This window comes from Canis aureus, chromosome 11 (assembly GCF_053574225.1).
Source record: "Canis aureus isolate CA01 chromosome 11, VMU_Caureus_v.1.0, whole genome shotgun sequence".
Lineage (NCBI taxonomy): Eukaryota > Metazoa > Chordata > Mammalia > Carnivora > Canidae > Canis > Canis aureus.
In genome coordinates, this window is record NC_135621.1 from 28,038,764 (window position 1) to 28,060,204 (window position 21,441).

General features: G+C 40.2%; 1 protein-coding gene and 1 long non-coding RNA gene across 4 annotated transcripts in view; one reads left to right on the forward strand and one right to left on the reverse strand.

Annotated features, from left to right (window-relative positions):
* ENTHD1 (ENTH domain containing 1) overlaps positions 1 to 17,105 on the forward strand; it is a 106,106-nt gene extending 89,001 nt beyond the window's left edge. For all 3 annotated transcript variants that reach the window (XM_077914449.1, XM_077914447.1, XM_077914448.1), the window contains 2 exons: positions 4,125 to 4,520; positions 15,907 to 17,105. In XM_077914449.1, coding sequence (XP_077770575.1) covers positions 4,125 to 4,520; positions 15,907 to 16,469 — 959 coding nt within the window. In that variant the 3' untranslated portion in view covers positions 16,470 to 17,105. The remainder of the gene's footprint in view (positions 1 to 4,124; positions 4,521 to 15,906) is intronic.
* On the reverse strand, positions 15,295 to 17,181 carry LOC144323682 (uncharacterized). Its single transcript, XR_013389055.1, has 2 exons — positions 15,598 to 17,181; positions 15,295 to 15,485 (listed from the first exon to the last, which is right to left on the reverse strand). It is a non-coding gene; the product is annotated as an uncharacterized LOC144323682 (long non-coding RNA).
* Positions 17,182 to 21,441: the final 4,260 nt, after the last annotated feature.

The window sequence follows — 21,441 nt, forward strand, 5'->3', positions numbered from 1 at the left end:
ACTGATACCCCACACATAATATCTCCAGACCATGTAGGGCCAAATGCCTACATGGGTCAGACTTCTTAACTAGGTAAAGGCGTTAGCAGGTATAGCAGTTTTCCAGGGTGACTATAACCAAAAAGAAAAGAAAAGGAAAAACAAATTTAAAAAGAAGAAGCAGCAACGGAGGGCTTTTAAAACCCAAGGAATTTAGACTTTGTCACTGAAACAAGAAGGATTTTTTGAAGAATTTGTGAACATTAACTGTAAATAAAGTAGTGGTTGGACTGAAGAGGATACGTTGGCTTGTTGCACAGGAAGAGGGGTGGAGCAAGGGGGCGGCCAAGGCCCCAAGTACAGCTTACTTTACCTAGACTCCTCAGGTATCGTCTACCTTCTAGTTAAGTAAACATTTTCCTCTGTCATCTACCCTGCATTTAAAATCATTACTTTGGGGGCACCTGGGTGGCTCAGTCAGTTGAGTGTCTGCCTTCAGCTAAGGTCATGATCCTGGGGTCTTGGGAATGAAGTCCTGCATCTTGCTCCCTGCTCAGTAGAGAGTCTGCTTTTCCCTCTCCCTCTGCCGCTCCCCCTGCTTGTGCATGCTCGCTCTCTGTCAAGTAAATTAATAAAATCTTTAAAAAAAAAAGATAAAATTATTATTTTTGAATTGTCATGCTTTCTTATTTTAGATCATAGTGTTTTATTCATTAAAAAGATTGCCAGTTTATGGGATCCCTGGGTGGCGCAGCGGTTTAGCGCCTGCCTTTGGCCCAGGGCACAATCCTGGAGACCCGGGATCAAGTCCCATGTTGGGCTCTCGGTGCATGGAGCCTGCTTCTCCCTCTGACTGTGTCTCTGCCTCTCTCTCTCTCTCACTGTGTGCCTATCATAAATAAATAAATAAATAAATAAATAAATAAATAAATAAATAAATAAATAAATAGATTACCAGTTTATAAAACAAAGTTTAAGCAACTAGAAGACTGTGTTCTGTTCCTCCCAGACAACTGGGAAAGAGGGTGGATAGATTTTAGCCTGGTTTCATTGAAATTTCTTTTATTTTTTATTTTTGAGAGGGAGAGAAAGAGAGAGAACCAGCAGAGAGGCTGGGGCAGAGGGAGAGAAGGAGAGAGAGAATCCCAAGCAGACTCCATGCACAGTCCTATGTGGGGCTCTATCTCACAACCCTGAGATCATAACCTGAGCCAAAATCAAGAGCCATTCACTTAACCAACTGAGCAACCTAAGTACCTCTGTCTCATTGAATTTTAAGATAACTTTTCTTTTGTAATTTTAAGCTTTTCTATTAAACATTAATGTGATGGTTAGGGGTGCCTGGCTGGCTCAGTTGGTAGAGCATGCAACTCTTGATCTCGAGGTCATGAGTTAAAGCCCCATGTTGGGTGTAGAGATGACTTTAAAAATAATAATACATAAAAAAATAAAATGATGGCTATACAGATGAGTTTATACATTCCAGTTTTGAGGTTTAGATTGTTATTATGAATATTTCCATCAGAAAGTCATTGTCATTCCAAATTATCTTACTTTACATATTGCTAAATTTTAAGATGATTCTGCTACTATAGAAAAATGTTTTTCCCCCATTTTTCTCAGATGTAAAATAGAAACCAATGGAAAAATCTTTGACTAAGATTCACTTTTAAGGAATGTTTTTATGTAAATATGGTAATGTACACATGTACCTGGGAATACCACAAATCTAGCATTCTACCAGGAATATATTAATATTTTTAGCAGAACCTTTTACCAGCTAGATATAGCTTGGTCATATGCAAATTAGAAATATTTTATTTTTTTAATTTTTTTTATTTATTTATGATAGTCACACAGAGAGAGAGAGAGGCAGAGACACAGGCAGAGGGAGAAGCAGGCTCCATGCACCGGGAGCCCAACGTGGGATTCGATCCTGGATCTCCAGGATCGCGCCCTGGGCCAAAGGCAGGCGCTAAACTGCTGCGCCACCTAGGGATCCCAATTAGAAATATTTTAGAAGTTATTTTCATCTACTAATTTGGTGTTTCCTTTAATTATTATTCAGTAAACTATATTTGTTGTTTGTTTTTAAATATTTATTTATTTGACAGAGAGAGAGAGCACAAGCAGGGGGCAGAGGGAGAGGGGGAAGCCGACTTCTCACTGAGCAGGGAGCAGGACGTGGGGCTCGATCCCAGGATCCTGGGATCATGACCTGACCCAAAGACACTTAACTGACTGAGCCACCCAGGCACCCCATGAAATTGTATTTGATTTAAAAAAAAAAAAAAACCAAAGGCATAACTTTTCTTTTATCGTTGTGCTTCAATTTGTCCTTTTCCTCAACAAGCATTTCCTGAGCACATCATAGGGGCCACGCTGTCAAGTGCCTGGGTACAAACAGGACTCCGACTAAGGTCTCTTCAGGGTCCTGTTTGCAGGTAGGGGCCAGACTGGTGAGAAACGAGACCAAGTGTAATGATGACTCACAGGGCTCCAAGCAGGGTGTGGTAAGAAAGACAAGAACAGGATAGGCCCAGGCACCTGGTGGCTCAGTGGCTGAGTGTCTGCTTTTGGCTCAAGTCATGATCCTGGGGTCCTGGGATCGAGTCCTGCATCAGGATCCCCAGATGGAGCCTGCCTTCCCTTCTACCTATATCTCTGCCTCTCTGTCTCTCATGAATAAATAAATAAAATCTTTAAAAAAAAAAACCAAAACGGGATAAGGCAAGAAAAGGAAAGGATCAGGACAGGAGAATGTGATATTTGAATTGAGTCTGAAAAGATGAGAAAACTTGTAGCTGAGAGGGTTGGAAAGAAATGGAATTCCTGATGGAGGCAGTGAGATCCAATGCTGTGGCATCCCAGCAGCCCTTTTGCCCAGGCTGGCCTCTAGCTATGGATGAAAATGGGAAGGAAGGTTTTTAGAGTCAAAGAAAACTTGTTTTTCTTTAAAAACTCAGAGGCGTTGTTTTCTTTAATAACTCAGAGCCTAGACACATTCTAAATGTGCATTGTGAGGTCATGATGTGTGTTGTGATACATCAGCACTTGATAGCGGATTACATAATTCTTGTATTCTCTTCTCTTCTGGGAACTTCAAATGATACAATCTTCCTTTTGCCCACTCTCGTTTCATTATACCTCTAATTCCATTAATTCTGTCTTTTAAAATAATTCTCTTTCTTTCCATATCCAACTTCAGATAAAACTACTTGAGACCAAAACCCAGCACTGTTGATAACAATTCACATCTAGAAATTTAGATCAGGTTCATAATTCATAGATTCAAAAGATCTTCCATATCAGACCCACCTTAAATATCTGTTTCTTTCAACTCCTTCTATTTGTAATATTACTTGTGCATTACATTCCAGGTACTTTGTTATAGTCTAGGTACTGTTGTTGATAGAAATGAATGATATAGACAAAGATTCTGACCTGATGCAACTTATATTTCAGTAATCACAACACTCTGAAAGATTGCTTCTTTTCTCCCACATAGCCAAAGGATTTATTAAAATTAGACTGCTACCTAAAGTAGGGTTTTCTTTCATGGGCTTTGCATAGCCACTGGGGCAAGAAGATATATATATTTTTTTATTACAGGGGTAAAAGACTTTTTTTGTAGCCAGTTCTATAAGGATAGACCAGTTTGATGTGGCATATTTTCTCTAGTTTATCTTTTGAAATATGAATGTTTGAAGGTACTAAAAATATAATGGTTCCAGAGACAGATAAGTGGGTGAAGAGAGAAATATTTAAAGACAAGTTATTTGAAGCCTTCCTTGCCTTGTGCTTCAGTGAGGAGAGAGATAGAGAAGCAGCCACCAAATGACTAATGCATCAGTAATAGCTGAGGTATACTTTATATAGGCAGAAGAGAAACATAGTAAGAAAGTAGAGACAACTAAATAGAGAGTGGCATTTAAAAAGTCTGATTATTGAAATTGCAACTGATTTGGGGGTGCCTGGCTGGCTTAGTCAGTAGAACATGCCGCTCTTGATCTCAAGGTCATGAGTTCGAGCCCCATGTGTGGTGCAGAGTTTACTTTAAAAAATTAAATAAAATTGCAACGGATTCAAAATAGAATATTTTAAGTTGTATTTTTTTATCAAAGTTCTTATGTGGTATTTTATAGATGCTGTGCCTACCCCCTCAGAAAAGAGCCCATCTCTGCAGACAAATGTGAGTTTGGACAAGAAATCAGACAGTACCATTACGAATACTGTAACCAAAAACCCTTTGCACATACGTCTAGAAAAGCAGTCAACTGCAAAAAGTTTCGAAACATTGACAACTTTACCATCGTTTTGGTCATCAGATAAAGAAGAGTTTATCAGCCCTAATTTAAGGATGTCAAAATCAGATTCTACTTTCTATAACCAGGCCTCTGTAGAGACACTCTATGTCTCTCCCTCATTTAAAACATTTGACCCAGTGAAGGAGATTATAAGTAATAAGGACTTTCAGAAGCCAGCACAATCCAGCATTTTTCAGATGGATGAGGAAAACCTCAAGCCTGTGACCACATGGGGTGAGTCTACACATGTGCGCATGTACACACACACACTCTTTTTTTTTTTAAGATTTTATTCATGAGAGACACATGGAGAGAGAGAGAGAGAGAGAGAGAGTCGAGACACAGGCAGAAGGAGAAGCAGGCTCCGTTGCAGGGAGCCCGATTTGGAACTCAATCCCAGGACTTCAGGATCACGCCCTGGGCCAAAGGCAGGCACTAAACCGCTTAGCCACCCAGGGATCCCCACACACCCTCTTTTGAAGCATTCTTCTGCTACTTTTCTATGCTTTCTGCCTCTGTTTTTGGTTCCCTTCTTTCACTCTTCATCCAGTGTTACTAAAATATACACACCAGAGAGAGGCGCTTCTCAGTTAGGAAAGCATCCCTTTTATTAAAGACCTGAGAGGCAATTCATCATAGGGGGTTCCAAGTGCTTGGTTGAAGCACAAGTTCTGAGCAGTTCTTTTTTTTAGATTTTTTTATTTCTTTATTCATGAGAGAGACACAGAGAGAAGCAGAGACACAGGGAGAGGGAGAAGCAGGGAGCCTGAGAGGAGCCTGATGCGGGACTCCATCCCAAGACTCCGGGATTGTGCCCTGAGCCAAAGGCAGATGCTCGACCACTGAGCCACCCAGGCATCCCTAAGCAGTTCTAATGCTGAACAAACTAGAAAGAACTCACATTAAATAAGAGCTTCCTGTTAGGCATTTAGGTTACTTATTAAGAGACGATATAAAAAAGAATTAGTTATTATGTTTATTGGCACATACAAATAATATATATCTGTGTGTTTGTGTGCACATGGGGCCTTTTTTTTTTTTAAAGGGCTGTATACTGATTGCAAAAAAGCAGTGGAGAACCTTTTCCTTTTTCTGTCCCATAAAACATTAAAAGGATTGCAGTATTCTTGAGCCTGGATGGTAAAGCATAAAGCCAATTGGGAATCCAGGCTGTTGGTTGTCAGTTACCAAATCCTGCATTGTATAATTATTCTTTCCTCTTTTTTTAATTTTTATTTATTTATGATAGTCACAGAGAGAGAGAGAGAGAGAGGGGCAGAGACATAGGCAGAGGGAGTAGCAGGCTCCATGCACTGGGAGCCCGACGTGGGATTCGATCCCGGGTCTCCAGGATCGTGCCCTGGGCCAAAGGCCCACGCCAAACCGCTGCACCACCCAGGGATCCCCTATTCTTTCCTCTTTAAGCCTAATTAATAGAAGAATAATTTGCTCATGCAGTTTTTTTTTTAAGATTTTTTATCTGTTAGAGAGAGCACCATCATGGGGGGTGCAGAGGGGGAGGGAGAATTGAATGGGAAGCAAGCAGCTCCCCACTAAGCAGGGAGCCCAATGTGGGACTTCATCCCAGGACTGTGGGATCATGACCTGAGCCAAAGGCAGACACTTAACTGACTCAGCCACCCAGCGCACCTGCTCATTAATTTTTCAGATGGATGTAGTTTTACTGGTTTTTTGTATAATAATGCTTACTAACTTATATAAATACAATGTTTTATTATAAATATTTTAAACTGCCTCAAACTCAGGTCAAAAGTACCATCATATATGTAAAACAATAGAAGCCAGCGCATTGAGGCTAAAGAAAGTTACTTCTGTGTTAGTTAGGTCAGTGAATGATAGATTCTCCTTGCTGCCTTTCCCAGGACTTCAGGGGATTAAATAGCCTAAAAATAAACTGATTCTTAGTTTTGTTACCAAATAAACTGTCCTGCAGAGACTACCAATGTGGAAACCACTCAGTACTGGTCACCGTGACTGTGATGGTTTATATGTGTAGCTGTTGCCTGGGAAGTTGTTACTCTGACTTCATTTCTTTCACAAATACCACAGAAGGATAATTGAAAATAGGTTTTGGCTACTGCCTGTGTACCAAGCACACTTAGTTATAAACATCAGCTGGAAGTGTCTCAAAAGCCAGTTAGCAAGGAAGATTTTTGCTTCTATAATGAAGTAGATAGTATTATCTAACCCTCCCACCAAAACTGGTTAAAGCTGGAAAACTATTAAAAGCTGGCTTGAAGTCCTGTAAAACAACCAAGATAGAAAACACATAATGAGGTCAAGATCCTAGGAAAAGGACTGTGATACTGTAATATAATAAGAAATATATATTTGGTCTTCATCCCTGATTCCTGGCCCAGAGGTCCTAAAACCCTTGGAATTTCCTGAGTGATAGGGGTGAGAAAAGTGTCTTTTTGTTATTTGTCATAAGCCCCTTTCTTGCATGCCTGTTTATTCTAGGGTGACCGTTGGAGGTTGGGAGCTGGTTGCCAGAGTAACCAATCAGGGAGCTGGTTGCCAGAGTAACCAATCAGGTCATTAGAGGTTTAGAACTTCAGTCCCACTCCTTGATCTATAGGGATGTTGAGTTAATCACTCTTGACCAATGATTTGATCAATAATGTCTGTAATGGAACCTTCATAAAAAGCCCTAGGCAGTGGAGTTTAGAGAGCTTCCACGTTGGTGAACACATGAAGTTTCTGGGAGAGTGGCATACCCAGAGAAGGCTTAGAAGCTCTGGGCCCTTTCCCCTACCTTGCCCTGTGCATCTTTTCCATTTGGCTCTTCCTGACTTTCATCCTTTACAATAAACCAGTAACGGTAAGTAAAGCGCATTCCTGAGTTCCATGAGCCATTGTAGTGATTTATCAAACCCAAGGAGGGGATCATGGGATCCCTCAATTTATAGCTGGCAGGTCAGACATACGGGAGGCCTAGACTTTTGATTGGAATCTAAAGTGGTAGGTAGTCTTGAGATTAAGGGATTGAGCCCTTAATCTCTGGGAGCTGCACTAACTCTGGGTAGTGTCAGAATTGAATTAAATTATAGGACACTCAGTTGATGTCCACAGAGAATCAGAGAAATCCTTGTGTGTGAAACCCACACATTTGGTGTCAAGTGATGTGAATAAAGTAGGAAACTAGTTTACTTTCAGTTGGTTCAACATTCACCTGTTTTCCCAGCATGGACCTTTTGCCTGTTAGTAGAGCAGGATGACTAAAACTGAGGGAAAAATCACAGGCCTGGACTCTCCACTGTCTCACTGAGCTTGGGAGACAGGATTGGAATTTGGGGCTTCCCAGTGAGCAGGGACTCCAGGGGCCAATATTCCAGAGGAGAGGAACTCAGAGAAAGCCCAAAAATCTTTGTGTAATTTCTTTTTTTTAATTTTTATTTTATTTTTTTATTTATTTATGATAGTCACAGAGAGAGAGAGGCAGAGACACAGGCAGAGGGAGAAGCAGGCTTCATGCACTGGGAGCCCGACGTGGGATTCGATCCCGGGTCTCCAGGATCACGCCCTGGGCCAAAGGCAGGCGCTAAACCGTTGCGCCACCCAGGGATCCCTCTTTGTGTAATTTCTTACTGAAACATCTGCCTCCTGCTAAAGATGCCGAGAAACTAAATGGGAAGCAGCTTCGAAGGGGCCAGCATGCTACACAGAGATTCTGATAATCTCAGGGTGCTAGGAGACAGGAGTTCAGGATCTGCCAAGTTGTGTGGCTCTGGTCAGTACTCCATGTTCTCAGCTGGTTCCTCCACAGGCCACACCCAAAGCATCAGAACTACAGCCTGGGTTAAGGGCAGAGCAGAACCAGAACAGCCCTCATAGATGCTGAAATCCAGCTCCATCTAGAGCAAAGTCATTGCTTTATAGCCCATCTGTCTTCTAGAAGACAACAAAATCCTTTCTTAAGAGCTCCTATCACTTTTCATGCAAAATTTTTGGCATTTAAAATACAGTAGAAAAACAGATAATGGAAACAGACCCTCAAATAAGCTAGATAACTGACATTACAAGATACTTTAAAATAGCTGTGATAAATATGATCAAGAGCACAGAGGGAAAGATGGAGAATTTCATCAGATACTAACATCTATAAAGAAAGAATGAAATGAAAGTTTCAGAGCTGAAACATACAGTAGCCAACATTAAGCCCCTGAGAGTACTACTCAGTCATGGCCTGAGGTATCAAAGAGAGCCTCACTGGCAGAGGTGCTGGACAGTTATTCAAGAAATCAACAGGGAGGGAAACTCAGAAGGGGTGAACCCCACCCCACATTCTGTTTATAAACTCGACCTGAATCCTTGACTGACTGTTAAACTATACATGGAGGGGAAGACCCCAGTGTATTCAGTAGGGGGAAAAAATGAGCACTGGAAATTATAAATAAATATGCAGGTAAATATAAAATGCTGTATACTTTATTATTATTATGATTTTTAAATGCAATATGATGTTTTATGGCAAAATTTTCCTACTGTATTTTGGGTTTTAAGACATGGAGATGTAGTATATATTGAAGCAGAGCACAAAGAATGGCTGAATTGTGTAGTTGTTAGCAGCCCAGGTTCTGGAGTCACACTGCCTGGGTTCATAATCGCAGCCTAGCCACTGGTGGCGTGCCTCCAGGCATCAGTATCTTCATCTGTGGAGTGGACACAGAGATGGCATTGCCACACACATGGAGGGGCTCCATGAATTCACAAACATGAAGCAGATCTGAGTAATCCGGTACCCAGCAAGTACCACAGAAAAGTTTGCTATTACTCCAGTGCCTCTATATTTGATTCCACTTTTACAGTTCTAGGCCTGCAGCCCCCTGCTAACCCTCCAGACCCACTCTGGTTATTTCCCCAAAGTACCCAGGAGTTCCTTGCTTATTATTCTCAGGAATGAGGAAACTCCGGTGCTTCCAGAAAGGGCCTTCCAGGCTGAGGAATAGTGCGCAGTTGTGATTGTACTAACCGAAGGGTTTCTAGGGAGCTCCAGTTCAGCAGCCAGAGGATGTGAGCCTGATATTTCCCCACGGAAGCCCCAGACTTCTGGAGTGTTCCTAAAGATCAAATAGGCTTCCGTGCCCTGCGATGGCTAGCTTCTGCCTCTCCCAGCAGCCTGGTGTTCTTTCCATTTGTCAAGTAAAGCAAATTGCTTTCACCACCTTTGTACTGTTGTTCCCTCGACTAGAACACTTCTGATCCACCCTTTCCCCAGTTCTCTCCTACTTCTCCTTCAGGGGTCATCAGCTCAAACATCACTTCTGTAAGATTTCCTGACCCCCTCAATGATCTCAGATCCCCCTTCCACTATATGTTGTCTAAGCTCATATAATTATCCTTCTAGCATGTATTATCATCCTAATTCAGTATAATTACACATGCGTTGAATTATTTAATGTCCCCTCCACCCCCCAAGTAGAATGTCCCCTTCCTCAGGGAAGGAACCGTGTCTGCCTGTTTATTATTGTATCCCCAGCACCAATCACAGTGTCTTGTACGTAATAGGTACCCAATATATAATAAGTGAATTAAAAGCAGCCTAGTAAAGCAGGAATGAAATATGAGGAAATAACAGAAGAAAGCACTGGAAAATTATGCCAGGACAGATGAGGAGGAGATGTGTGTGAGAGGTTAGACTTTATTTTGAAAAGAATGCAAATCACTAAGGGTGTTAGGCCAGGTGAGCAGCTTTTTAAATGTGGTTTAGAAAAATCACTGAGGTCAGGGAATGTGAAGGATTGATGCAGAGGCTGGGGCAGGGAGCCTGGCAGGGGCTGTTGCCTGGAAAGAAACCCGGTGGGACAAGGTGGGGGGTAACCCTGAGATGGGCTAGAATCCAGAACAGAAATACACTCACCTCATCCTCAGGGCCTGCAGGGAAGGAGGGAAAAGGATGTATCAGATGTGAGGGAAGGGTTTGGTGGCTCTTAATAATTAAGACGTATTGAGCTTTCCTGTGCCACTAATTATATCATGGCCTCTATATCTTATTGTCCGAGGTCACCCACCCAGACTGAGGGGTTTGGAGTGCTGTAAGTGTGGTGAAAGGACTGGTAAGATTTAGAATAGCCACTTCAGAAAATGGAAGAAAGAGCCGATAAGACACTGGTTCGATGAAGGAGCCGTAATTTGTAGGGATTCTGATTTGCAGGATCCTTTTCTCCAATAGTGCTGAGCAGCCTGGGGGTAGGAAGGAAAAAGGCAGATATTTGAACTTAAATAGGGTTAGGACAGGAACTGGCAAACCATAGCTTTGGGGTCAAAGGAGGCCACTCCCTGTTTTTGTAAATAAAGTTTTATTGGAACACAACCAGAGTAATTGTTGTACACATAATCTTTGTTTGGTTTTGTGCTACAACAGCAGAGCTGAGTAGTTGCAGTAGAGACTGTATGTCCCAGAAAGCCTAAACTATTTACAATCTGGTCCCTTACAGGAGATGTTTGCTGATTCCTGGATTAGGAATGAATAACAGGGGTGCCTGGGTGGTTAAGCAGCTGACTTCAGCTCAGGTCATCATATCAAGGTCCTGGATCCAGCCCACATGGGCTCCCTGCTCAGTGGGGAGTCTGCTTCTCTCCCTCTGCCTCTGACACTCCCCCTGCTTGTGCTTGCTCGCTCTCATGTGCACTCTATCAAATAAATAAGTAAAATCTTATATATATATATATATATATATATATATATATATATATATATATATATAAGGAATTAACAACAGGGCAGAAAACATGGTGGGGGGGGGTGACGGGGGGAATGGAGCAAGAAAGTGGTTGCAGTGAGGGATAATGGGATCCTAGACTAGACAAGAAAGGAGAGTCAGGTGGGCATTGATGAGGTGAGAAAAAATAAAAGGATCATTGGATCTACTGTCTCAATGAGTCCAAAGTGCAGATGGATTAAAAGGAGTGAGAGGTCTAGAAGTAATCAAGTGGGAAAGTAACCTTGGAAAGCAAGACTTCAGAGTAGGGCGGTTCTGCGTGATGACATGTCCTAGGGAGGGCTCAGAGGAACAGCTGAAGGTGACTCCTGGTTGAGAAATTCAGGAAATGATGAGGTAGGATTTAAGGCTAGTCTCCATGGGTGCTGCGTGATGGAGGCTAGAAAAGTCAGTGTCTATTTTCTGTTTTTTATCTTTTATTGTTTTAAGAAGTATTTGTGTATATGAAGGCTCTGGGCCAGTTGGTGGTATAAACTCTTTGGAGATAATGAGCTGGGTAAATTTAAAAAGACTTGCACTCTGGGATGCCTGGGTGGCTCAGTGGTTGAGCATCTGCCTTTGGCTCAGGTTGTGAACCAGGAGTCCTGGGATAGAGTCCTGAATCGGGCTCCCTGCAGGGAGCCTGCTTCTCCCTCTGCCTATGTCTCTGCCTCTCTTTCTGTGTCTCTCATGAATAAATAAGTAAAATCTTTAAAAAAACAAAAAACAAAAAAAAAAAACTTGTGCACTCACATTGTAGCAGATCTCAGCCACCAGGGGTCTGGCCAAGGTGGCACGTTAGTATTTTCATTCTAATATTTTCATCAAATGACAGATTTGCTGCAGCGACCTCCTTTGACCTTTTGATACTAAATAACCCTGTTCCTAGACCAGCCCATTCTCACTCCTCTTCCATTTAAATTTTAAGTTATTTATCTGTAGATCAAACTATTCCTTTAAGTCATTAGATCGTTTGTCACGCACACTGAAAAGAAAAAAAAGAGTAGGTGCGCAGAAGCCAGATATAACATTATATTCATGATCCACAGTTTGAGTAAGCGTGTTAGACGACTCTGGACTTACTTTCTAATTTTGGGGGGAGGAAAAAAACCTATACATTCTCATGCTGGGATAGTGGTGAGCATTCTCACTGGCTCCATCCTTTGTTTATAGCTCATTGATTCCATTTTTGTATTCTGGATTTCAGTAGTGGTTGTTCTGTAGAGCTGTTTTTCAGCTCATCTTTGCTAAGGAAAGAAACCAAACATCACACACACACACACACACACACACACACACACACAAACCCTTTAACTTTTTGTCTGTAAAATTTTCAGAGCCAGGATAATGAACATTTCCCCAAAAAGAAATGGGGAAAATGGTAATAAACAGCTCTGCACAGTCTTAGCCAGCCCTGAGCTCCTGGTCAGGTCGGTTCAGAAGCAGCATGCAGAGTGGAGGGTGGAAGGGAATCTAACCATACCAGTCAGGGAAGTCAGGGCAGCACTCAGTTGTTCTGCCCCCAGACACGGCTGCAGCTGTACAGCTCCTGCCTCCCTTCTTGCAGACAAAAAGACACACTGATTTGATTTTTTAAATTCAGTGAACCAAATTTATAGTTCATAGGTAAGTGAGAAAAGTCATCATTAATCCAGTAATCCAGCTGTCCCAATAACAGTTTAGTATTCCGATGAGGGGCAAACTCATTAGCATTTCTCTCTAATCCTATGTTATTCCTAAATCTGTTTCTTTCATGTAGCTTATTTATAATAATGATACTAAAATGAATTTCCAAATATTACATTTTTAAAAATTGAGATCTGATTCATGGTACCAGAAAATGTACCCTATTAACGCATACAATTGAGTGGGTTTTAGTATATTTTTAGAGATGTGCAGTCATCAGCACTAATCCCAGAACATTTTCATCATCCCAAAAAGTCCTACATCCATTAGCAATCACTCCCCATTCCTCCCTCCCCCTAGCACTTCCTTCTAACCAGGAATCTGCTTTCTCTTGGATTTGCCTCCCCTAAACATTTAATGTTACGGAATCATACAATATATGCCATTTGTGTCTGGCACAGTGTTTTTAAAGTTCATCCAAGTTGCATGAATCAGTACTTCACTCTTTCTTATGGCTGAGTAATATTCCACTGTATAGATGAACTCATTTTATGTATCCATTCATCAGTTGATGGATATTTGAGTTGTTTCCACTTTTTAGGTATTATGAAAAATTTTACTGTGGATATTTATGTAAAATGTTACTTCTTACATCACAGAACAAAATCAAAATATTTTAGTTCATGTGCACAGTGACCTTGACAGTCATTATACATCAGGGACAACGAGAGGGAAGAATTGGACAAAGAACACGAAGTTTCTCTGTGTTACAGGGAACAGTTTGAAGTGTTAAGTTGACCAAGGACCCGCTGCTAACAGAAAAATTTACACTGACAGCTATAGCTGAAGAGAGTCTAAAAATATTCCTAGAAATGTATTTGTCGTTATATTTTTGCAATGCAGTTCTTCTAAACGCTTTTTGATTTTAAAGTTACAATATAATAATTAACTGGTCTGATGTTTTTCCTGAATTTAAAAAGTTAGAGACGACCATCAGCATTTGGGATCATTTTGTCTTTAAGCAAGTGCACTAATTGGCAGGCATCTATCACATGGGGAGATTTTTCAATGCCTCCGTTTCTTGCGTATTTGCTGCATTTCAGCTCTGATGGCTACACTGTATGAAGAGGATGAATGTTAACAAGGTAGTCAAATACCTTCCGGTGGTGAGTGGAGCCGGAGCAGGCTAACTAACGGGCAGGAGAGGCACCCTGGAGTGCAGCTTGAAGTGTCTGGTACAGCTGTGGTGTGTTTGGAAACAAAAGTAAATTGGTGTGCAGCAATTAGAGATGAAGTGGCTTTTTATGAGCAAAAGTCTGTGAATCGAAGCTCCAAAACTGTAAACAATGATAAGCCAGTTAGTCAGCAGTTGTAGCTACAAAGCGAAAGAAAGGTGGACCTCGAGGAGAAAACAGTGATTCTCAGACTTTGGCATGCCTCAGAAACACCAGGAGCCTTGCTAAAACTTATTTTCCCTCTAGGGCACAACCCCAGTCTCTGACGTAGTTTTGAGGGATGGGGCCCAAGAACTTCATTTGTGACAAATTCCCAAGTGCTGCTGCTGCTGCTGCTGCATGTTCAGGGACCACATTTTGAGAACCCCTAGTATGAAGTTAAACCAGGTTAAAGTTAACCAGGTTATCTTAATCACATCACATACACATGACTAACATAACCATGTTATCCTTTTTCAGTGAACTTCCAGAGATGTGCTACCCCAAAAGGGGGTACACCAAGAAAGATAAAGACCAGAGATATAGACAACAGGAGATCCGACAGGAGGATGGTGCAGGGCCATGTCAGGTGACAGCTGTGACCCAGAGCACAGTGGGTGTGTGACCCAGGACGCACATGTGTTGAGGCTCTCATCATTAGCATACCCATCACCAGCAGGCCCTGGACAGACATCAGGATAAGGCTGACCTAGATTCTGCTGTGCGTTCTTGTCTTGACCATGTGCTGATGAAATTCCTGTTTTCCTCCTCGTGTCCTGCTGCTGCATCGGCTGAGAATACTCATTTCACCCCCAAAATGTCTTGTGATTGGAATTTTTCCTAAAAGCTGGAGATGGGCCTCAGAGAGCTTTGAAGCAGAAAATAGAAGCCGCCTGCCCCAGCCATGTTTTTTATAGGAGGTTCAATTTGGTTTAAAGGGACATGCAGATGTAAAGCAAATAATATATATAAGTCATGTGTGTTGACAGGTCAGCATTAATTTCCCTGTTTGATGCCTGAAGCTTTCTTTTTTTATTTTAAAGTAACAAGTCTAGAGTTAGCTGCAAAGATGTTAGAACCAGATTTTGCCAATTCATACCACCCAAGACACACACGAGTGTAAATAGATATTCTGAGACAAGAAACAGTTCTGTGTCAAAGAAAGTTTGGAAACCACTTGAATAAATTACTATAGATTTCTCAGAACTTTCAGTGTGCTAATGTTCATTGTTAATCTCCTAAAGAGAGGCACGATATGCAATTGCCCAGTCTTATCTGACTTTAATATCCTGTCACAAGACATCTTTTTACATCTTAAGGAACACAGTATTCCTCAGAACATGAGCTGGGAAATAATGATTTAGAATGAAGTACAAAAGAAGAGATTTAGTATGATTTTGCCTGAAATGGAGTTAAAATGTTATCAAATTTTTAATTTTACGGAGAACAGGTTTGAAGGCTTTTTATTTTACTTATTGTTTCTTGGTGAAAAAAAAATTCTATATGTATACCCAAATGTTCCAGATCTCTGGAAGGTTGGAGTTCAGTCTCAACTGTATTTGAGCAGTTAAAGAAAAAAGTTTGTTTCACAGCTTTTGGGTACGTATAGTTGGTTGTTCATTTTGCCATAATATTCTCTGTAGAAGAAAAAAAAGATGAAGAAATCTAAGTTACAGCTTTCTCACACTTTCTACTTTAAATGCCAACTTAAAATGCCACCAGCCAGTAGAATAGGGTGTAATACTTTACTTTTCTGCTCTTTCTGGTAAGTGCAGTGTAAAAATATGTTGGGCACGGTTCAGAGTCAAGGTGAATATTGATACTTCTATGTTAGTTTCATTTCCATGGCAGTATCGGTATATAATACATCTTTAGATTTTTCTCCACTTCCTGCTTTCAGGTGTCTTTAGGCTTATTATGAATATTTAACCTATAAAATTACAAATAGTATGTTAACATTGAGGTTTTGCTAGTGGGATTTTACATTGTAAAAATATTTTAGCTATGGCTCTCTCTTGTATGTTACATAATCTTTCTCTCCCCCTTTATACCTTTTAGTTTCAACCATCTCTGAAGGAACATCCTCCTTTTCTATGTTATCTGTGTCCCCTCCTAATTCAGCCTCTCCAGAGAAGTCTATTCATCTCTTACCCCCGATTTTGGCTGGACCTTCCTTCTGGACTCTGTCCCATCCACAGTCTTCTTCTGCTTTATTTAAAGATGAAGATAAGATAGCCAGGGCTCATTACCCCTTAGCTCCTAGGGGACTAGTGTCTTCTGATGAAGAGGAAGTTGACAATCTCAATTTACTGGAATGTCTTCCAAATAACTCTGAGTCTGCCAAGAAGCAGACAAGTCCTGCTTCGGGCAGTAATTGGGAAGAGTTTTCCACCCTAAATGTAGACCACTTCACCTCTATGTCCTGTCCAAGTTTTCAGACAACCGAAGGCCTGCTGAAGGAACCTGAAGCCAACAGTTCCATTAAAGTTATCCTGGGGGAGATGAAAAATGCCATAGTCAAACTACACGAAGATCTGAGCATGGTGATACGAGAACTTCATGTCATCAATAGCCATCTGATGAGCATGAGTGGGAATAGTCAGTCACTAAGCAAATCATAGCTTCCTCAGTCTTCTGCGGGGAGCTTAGATCACATCTAAGAAGCCCAGTAGCCATTTTTGGTAGAACTCAATGTGGTTCCACTTCCCAAAGACTAAATTAACCTTCTATAGATTCTCATTATGATGGCAAAAACAGGGTGGTGGTTTGATTTTTTCCTGTCAGGCTTATTAACAAATATCTTTCAAACCAATAAACTCATTTGGGTGGTTTATTTTTTAACAACCTTTGATAATCTTATCACATTTAGATATGAACTAATGTTCCTTTGCAACTGAAGAGAATTTCATTCTTCTATGCTCTGGACTTTACCTTAAAATATATTAAACATTAGTGGAAGTTGTGGTAAGACCTTCAATTGCAAATGGCTATTCTAGAGCGTTTGGACAAGCAGGGCAATAAGAAGCCCTTCATAGCCTGGGGTAGATGTTTCCACTGCTCTTGTGCCAAGTTTCAGATTCTGAAAACCAAGGGCCAGCCAGCAATCTTTCCCTTCTTGTGGCTGCCGCCATTGGTTGGGGGTTGAGACAAGTGGGACATGGAACAGGAGTTTTTATTGTTAATGTATATTGCAAAGTGAATTCAAATGGATACTTTTTTCTTGTATTTGGGAAATAAATTTGGTATTTTTCATCTTATATGTATCTTTTTAATTCATTAAGACAGAAATTCAAGTAGAAATGTCTTGATTTTATTATATCTCTGGGAAAATGATCTAGTTTGGGGGTCACAGACCAGTACTTCTCAATCCTACTACACATTAAAATCACCAGAGATGCTTTTATTTTGTTTTATATTAATTTTAAAGGACAGTTCAAAAGACTCCATGACCCATCACTCAGTTTTGACAATTACCAACTAAAAGCTAAAATAATTCCTGATTATTTTGAAGAAATATGGGACATTTCAAAAATATTCTAATACTGGGTGCACTCCCAAACCCAAACTGATTTTCACTGTGTGAACTGGGTTAAGAACTAAAGAGGACTGCTAGTGGAAATGTTCATGTGAAGACTGTGACATGGGAGAAGGTTTGGCACATTTGAGGAATGGCAAGGAAGCCACTGGGGCTGCTGTGAAGTTAGGAAAGGGGAAAATAGTAGGAGATATAAGGTCATGGAGGAAAGAGCAAGGAGTAGTGCCAGATGACATAGGTTCTAAAAAAGAACATTGTTAGAGATTTTGGCCTTTACCCAATGAAATAAAAACTGACAAGGTTTTAGGGTGGAAAATGATCTTAGGGTTCCAAATGATCATGTTGGCTTTGGGGGAGAGAGGGATGCAGGGACATGGGGTGAGGCAGGTAAGCCAATCAGAAGGCTATTGCAGTCATCCAGATAAGAGTTGATAGTGGATCAAACCAGGGTAAACATAGTGAAGGTACATGAGAAATGATTCATTTAGAGAATTGCTAAATGATGGGCTGAATAAAATATATTAGAGTGAAGAGTCACAGCTGAACCCAAGGTTTTGGATTGAGCAATTGAAATTCAAGATGAACTTGTCAACTGAAATAAGGAAGATTGCAGATAGGGAAAATTTTGAGGCATTCAGTTTTAAATAGGTTAAATCTCAGATATCTGTTAGATAACTGAAGAGGAGATATCAAGTAAACAATTGGATCTGAGAGTTGAGTCTGAGAGAGAGAGAGATTGGAATGGAGGCTGGGGGTTAGTAATTGGTGGTTATGTAAAGCTATGAGACTGGATAAAATTGCCAAAGAAGTGAGTATGATAGTGGAGAGAAGTTGAAGGCCTGAACCCCAGGGGATTCTTAACAGAAGAAGATCAAGAACTTGAGGAATCAATGAATGAGGTGAGAAGGAGCTACCACTAAGGTAGGAACAAAACAATACATATAGGGTGTAGTGTTTGGAAGCCCAGAGTGTTTTTCTCTTCTTGGCCCTTTCCTTTTCCATATGCATTTGAAAGCACATTTTCAAGTCTTTCCAAATCCTATTAGATTTTTTTTAAGTTTTTATTTAAATTAGTTAAAATGCAGTGTAATATTAGTTTCAGGTGTACAAGATAGTGATTCAAAGCCCTATTAGATTTTGACCAATGTGCATTAAATTTATTCTTCAATTTAAAGAAATTTTTTACAAATTTAATCTAATCTAGGAGCATGGTATATGAGTCTTCTCTTATAAATTTTATGTTTAGTCTTCCAATCCATGGGTGTGGTATATCTCTATGTTCATTTATATGTTCTCTTAATGTTCTTCAGTAAACTCATAATCACCCCCACAGAGGGCTTCTATTTCTTTTTCAAAGACTTAATCCTTTCATGCTTTATATTTTTCTGCTATTGGAAATGGGACCTTTTTGCCAGTTTTTAAATACTGCAACATACTTACTATGTGAATCAGGGTAATTTGCCTGCCTACCTTCCAATTAGCCAGTTCTCTCTTCAGCTGTGTCTAATCTGTGGTTAAATCCTCCCATTAGATTTTTAGTTCAGTTCTTACTCTTTTCATTTCTAGAATTCTGCTTGGTCCTTTTAAAAATCTTTTAAAATATTCTTTTAAAAAACTTTTCAGGAATGCCTGGGTGGCTCAGCGGTTTAGCACCTGCCTTCAGCCCAGGGTGTGATCCTGGAGTGCCGGGATTGAGTCCCACATCAGGCTCCCTGCATGGAGCCTGCTTCTCCCTCTGCCTCTGTCTCTGTGCCCTTTCTCTCTCTCTCTCTCTCATGAATAAATAAATAAAATCTTTTAAAAAATAAAAATAAAAACCTCTTCATAGGTCCATGTTTCTTGCAGATATTTTCAAGCATAACTTTACTAGTAAGAACATTAAGCAAACTAGTATAGAATTCTTACCAGTAAGAATAATAAGGAAACTAGAGAGTACTCTTACCAGCAAGCTATCAAGAATATATGCACTTAAGACTATGAATTTCCCTTTATTGAAATCCACAAAATTATAAAATTGAAAAAAATAAAATTGAGATATAATTCACATACTACAAAATTTACCTTTTTAAGGTATAAAGTTCAGTGGTTTTAGTATATTCACAGAGTTACACAACCATCACTACTATCTCACTCTAGAACAGTTTCATCACCACAAAAAGACATCCCCTACTCCTTAGCATCCTCTCCCCGTTTTCCCGTCCTTCAAGCTCCTGCCAACCCCTAATTGACTGTTTCCATGAATTTGCCTATTCTGGATATTTCATATAAACGGAATCATATGTGATTTTGTGTCTAATTTCTTTCACTTAGCATAACGCTTTGGGAGTTCAACCATGTTTTAACACCTATGATTTCTTATTCCTTTTTATGTCTGAATAATACTGCATTGTATGGATATACCACATTTTGTTTATCTGTTCAGTTGAGGGACATTTGGGTTGTTTGCACTTTTTGGCTACTATGAATAATGCTGCTATGAATATTTGTGTGAACATATGTTTTCCATTCTCTTGGATATATATCTAGGAGTAGAATTTCTGGGTCATATGGTAACTCTTATGTTTAACTTTTTGAGGAGTTGCCAAGCTATTTTTTGAAGTAGCTTGACCATTTTACCACAAGTATTGGTATGTGGTATTTTCATCATCCTTTGGCTCAAAAAAATATTCTAATTCCTATCATGAAGAAGAGTAGAAGTATATTTCTTAACTTCCAAGTATTTGCACTATAATAATTCTAACATCTAAAGTTTTTTTTAAGATTTTATTTATTTTTTCATGAGAGAGAAAGAGAGAGAGAGAGAAAGAGGCAGAGACACAGGCAGAGAGAGAAGCAGGCTCCGTGCAGGGAGCCCGATGTAGGACTTGATCCCTGGACTCCAGGATCATGCTCTGGGCCAAAGGCTAAACTAAACTAAACTAAACTAAACCACTGAGCCACCCAGGGATCCCCCTAACATCTAAAGTTTTTGTGTGTCTGTTTTTGTTATCTATGGCCCTGCTGACTTGTACTCATGATGTTATGTTTCCTTGTGTACCTGATTATATTTGACTATGTGCTGGTCATGACCCTTGAAAATTTATTTGTATGATTAATACAAGAATTTGTTTTTGCTTCTGCCAAGTGCCTGGTGCTATTTCACCACCATACTGGTTAGGTAAATGAAGATCATGGCTTGAAGTTTTCTAGAATACCCAGGTTAATCTCAAACTTAAATTCCTTATAAAGGCTGGTTCATTTCTAATTCACCCTCCTTGTGTAGCCATTGGGTTCCACTTTGTTGAAAGGAGCCTGTCTCCTTAGACTTTCCACTTTGTGAGGTGATTTCTCTTCCTAAATCACCAAAATTAAAATTGGAATTTGTTAAACCCAATGAATGCCCTTAGAGAAAAGTGGCATCTGTAACCATTTACTTATCAGGTCTTTGTCTTTTTGAGTACCTGTTTTACACAAGACTCCGTTCTGGGCCGTGGGGATTTGTGGTGAGCAAAACCAGGTATTCCTGTGCTCACAGAGAACTGCGTTCTAGAGTTCTGGAGAGATTTGATAGATTAATCAAACTGTTTTTTTAAAAAATGTAAAAGTCTAATGGTTCTGGGAAAGGAAATGTAGGATTTGACCTGATGAGGGGTTCAGGAAAATCTTACGTAAGGAAGTCACTTGAGTTGAAATACGAATTCTAGGATTACTGAAGTAAATGCCACTAATGACTTCGGGGGCAAGACAACTTCTTTATGAAATAACATAGAGCATGAAACAAGGATAAAATCTCAAGACATTTTCTGTTGGCTTTCTTCATACATCTGGGAGACCCACAAATGGATTCAGTCAGATACAGTATCTCCTTTTTTTAGTTGTACATTGCTAAGAGTTGAGAAGAAACAAAACTCCAGAGCTATAGCACCTTCCTCTCCTCCCCCCCATTGCCAAAAGGTGCCACATCAGATATCTTGAAATTCACTCAGAGAAATCCCACAAATAACTAAGGCAGCAAAAGCTATCCATTTGAGAAACTACCTTACATGCACATAGTAACTTCAGATTTTAACTAGGTTTTA